This window comes from Crocuta crocuta, unplaced genomic scaffold (genome assembly GCF_008692635.1).
Source record: "Crocuta crocuta isolate KB4526 unplaced genomic scaffold, BGI_CrCroc_1.0 scaffold31, whole genome shotgun sequence".
Taxonomy (NCBI): Eukaryota; Metazoa; Chordata; class Mammalia; order Carnivora; family Hyaenidae; genus Crocuta; species Crocuta crocuta.
In genome coordinates this window covers 15051113-15054527 of record NW_027528362.1, presented here as the reverse complement: position 1 = coordinate 15054527, position 3415 = coordinate 15051113, and the positions used below count along the sequence as shown (strand labels likewise).

Here is a 3415-nt window from a genome sequence, read left to right as displayed (position 1 = left end):
TTTAAATAAAAAAAAAACAGGCAACAACAGGTGTTGGCGAGGATGGGGAGAAAGGAGAACCCTTGTGCGCTGTTGGTGGAAATGCAAACTGGTGCGGCCACTCCGGAAAATAGTATGGAGATTCCTCAAAAATTAAAAATAGAGCTACCCTACGACTCAGCAATTGCACTCTTTACCCAAAGAGTTCAAAAATACTTCCTCAAAGGGATGCATGCACCCTGGTGGCTACTGCAGCATTAACTAGGACAGCAAAGATACGGATGCAGCCCAAGTGTCTGCTGACAGATGAGTGAGACCGATGTGCAGGTGTGTGCGGTGGAGCAGTGTGTGCCATATGTGACGACACAGGTGGGCCTGGAGGGTGTTATGCTCAGTGAGACAGACAGAGAAAGGAAAATACCATACAATTTCATTCATAAGTAGAATCTAAACAAATAACAAAAAAACAAATGAATGAACAAAAAGAATCAGGGGCACCTGATGGGGGCTCAGTCGGTTGAACATCCAACTTGGGCTCAGGTCATGATCTCACTGTTTGTGAGTTCCAGCCCCGTGTCGGGCTCAGTGCTGACAGCTCGGAGCCTGGAGCTGCTTCGGATCCTCTGTCCCCTCCCCTCTCTGCCCCTCCCCTGCTCATGCTTTCTCTAAACATTTATTTTTAAAAAGAATGAGACCCATAAATACAGAGAACAAAGTTGGCTGGTAAGGGAGGTGCAGGCCTCCAGCTACAGAGTGAACAGGTCCAGGGCGAAACGGTATAGAGCCAGTGACAGTGGGCGGTGTGTGCAGGGAGCACGGCAGAAAGAAGTCGAGTCACTAGGTCATGTTCCTGGACCTGATGTGACGCTGTGTGTCAGCGAGACTCAAATAAAAGAAGAAGAAAAACAGATTAGGACATGGACACGCAGAGGGACACGCAGACGGAGGAGTGCGTGAGGGCACAGGGAGGCAGCACGCGGGCCAGGAGGGAGGCCCCAGCGGAGAGCAGCCTGAGAGACACGTGTCATCGTCCCGGCCACCCCCTGTGCCACTTCTCCACGGCCACACAAGCGGACTGACGGTGGTGGGAGCGGTGGGGGTGCGGAACTGGGTTTGTCAGCGTGGCCCCTCCCGACCGGCATGGAGTCTCCTCCCTTCTGAGCCCGTGGTCCCTTTGCCTGAGTTTGGTCCATGCCAACGTGTCCCTGACGTGACACGTCCCTGACACGAGAAAGGTTCTCACTGTGAGGAAATCGTCCAAAGGCTTGCAGCAGCCCCAGCACCACATGCGCCCTGGCATCCACGCAGAGGGGCCTCAGCCTCCTCCTCCTCGGGTGGGGGATGGAGCTGACCTCTGACCTCTGACTTTGCGGTGATGTCACAGGGGCCGCTTGGCAACAGGGGCCCTCAGGGCACAGTGGGCTGCTCTTCAGATTGGACAGAGGTTGGAAGCCATGCTCTCCGTCTGAGGGCGCTCTCGGGAGCCCGCGGCCCTCTGCTTCCCGAGCCCTGACCCAGGGAGGCCGATGGAGAAGGACGCCGCCGCACACAGGAGGCACCGGCCGGGCCCTGGGGCGCCTCCACCAGGGGGCGCCCCCGGACACCTCAGGGCGGCCAGCGAGGTGGCCGAACTGCAGCGGAGCAGGAGCCTGGGCGGCCTGCTCCAGGAGGGGGGCCCTCTGCGCTGCATCAGGAAACTGAGCAAGGAGCCAGGTAGGCCACTGAGTCCCTGCCTCCAGCCCGGCCCGGCCCCGCCACCCCCGCCCAAACCCAGAAGGGCTGGGGTCTGCCGGTGCCCGAACCAGGCCGGCCTGGGGGCAGGGACGCACTGAGTAGGCCACAGTGAGCTCTGCTGAGGTCAGGGCGGGGCGCAGGCGGGCCTCCCGTCAGAAGGCCGTGGCCACGGGATGCGTGTCAGGTCAGTCCCGCTCAGGGAACCTGGGGACCTGCCAGGCCAGGCCAGCCGTTAGCCCAGGGGGTGCAGGCAGGACCCGGGTCAGCCATGTTACACGTGGCCATCCTTGCCACCTAGGAGATCCGTCAACACGCTGTGGTTGGGGGGGCGGGTGGTGAGGAGGGTGTGGAACACCTAGCGCTTGCGTGGACGGCTCGTGACCTGAGCCACCTGGGCTCCCCAGTGGGCAGGTCTCTCGTGGTCCTTCCCCCAGAGGAGCAGGGCCCTGAGTTGACTGAGAGAGGAGGGGACTGGTTCAGTCATTTGCCGGGCCCGCGGCCATTCTGCCTCTCCTGGGAAGGCCACTCAGTGAGTGGCCCTTTTTGAGGTCAGGGTGCCATGGAAATGAAATCCAGTAAGTAGGAAATGCGGCTGCTTGTTCAAGGCCTAGGAATGATTTTGAGAGGTAGGGGTGTAAACATCCAAAGCCGTGTTGTTTCGGGAGGGGGGAGGTACCGGCCAGCAGCACAGGGACCACTGCCAAGGTCTTACCGCCTCTGTCCCCTGAAGCCTCTGAACACGGAGACCCTGTCTCAGCCTCACTCAAGACGAGCAAACCCCTAAGAAGCACATAGACGTGTCTGATATTGCCGCCACCACGGGGCAGCCACGGGAGAGGGCGGGCTCAGTCCCCACCACTCCTGGATATTCCCGCCAGCACCGCAGGCTTCTCCCAAACAGGATGAATGGCAGACCCCACGTGGCGCCGGGCGGCCCCGGACACGACTCGGCCGAGGGGCTCAGCCTCCCTGGAGCCCACAGGACAGACAGCGGCAGGGCAGGCTGGTCCGCGTCCCGCCGTCCACAGGGTGAAATGAGACCAGAAGAGGTGCCTCGCTGGGTGTCCAGGACAGTCCTCGGCACACCTGCAGGGAGCAAGGGTACCACCTGAACCCACAGGGACGGAGATGTTACAGACGCAGGACACGGGCCAGCCAGCCCATGGGCCAGACGAGGACTGAGATGTCATGGACCCAGGACACGGGCCAGCCAGCCCATGGGCCAGGCAAGAGGCGGCCAGACCGCAGATGAGCAGTCCGAGTTGGCCCCAAGACCAGCCTGGTAAAGGAGGGACAGCAGGAGCCCAGCCATCAGCCGCCTACACAGGACCCACCATGGGAGTTGTCCGGGCTCATGCTGCTGTGCCCATGGTGCCCCCTCCCCGGGACTCTGGAGCCCAGGCCTGCCTTGCCATCCCTCTGCACCCGGCTGTTTGTTTGTGCTCAGGGGTGGGTGTGCCCAGGGAGGAAGTGGGGGGCTGCTCCCGAGAGATGGGCTCTCTCCTAGGGAGGGGGGGGCCTGCGGACATTACTCCAGGGAGGCACACACTCGCCGTGCTGCCAGGCTGCGAGGTCGGGTCGGGCCTCGGACCACCCCCATCACAGGATCAACGCTCGGTGTTAAGAGGGTCTCCCCCGCCCCAGGCAGCTCAGTGCCTATTACGAGATGTCCGATACTTAGGTAGCTTACCAGGGGGTGTGA

At 61.2% G+C, this 3415-nt stretch overlaps 1 protein-coding gene across 2 annotated transcripts in view; it reads left to right on the top strand.

Moving 5' to 3' along the window:
• The first annotated feature begins 1383 nt into the window (after nt 1-1383).
• CUNH13orf46 (chromosome unknown C13orf46 homolog) overlaps nt 1384-3415 on the top strand; it is a 9437-nt gene continuing 7405 nt past the window's right edge. For both annotated transcript variants that reach the window (XM_077754001.1, XM_077754000.1), the window contains exon 1: nt 1384-1692. In XM_077754001.1, coding sequence (XP_077610127.1) covers nt 1506-1692 — 187 coding nt within the window. In that variant the 5' untranslated portion in view covers nt 1384-1505. The remainder of the gene's footprint in view (nt 1693-3415) is intronic.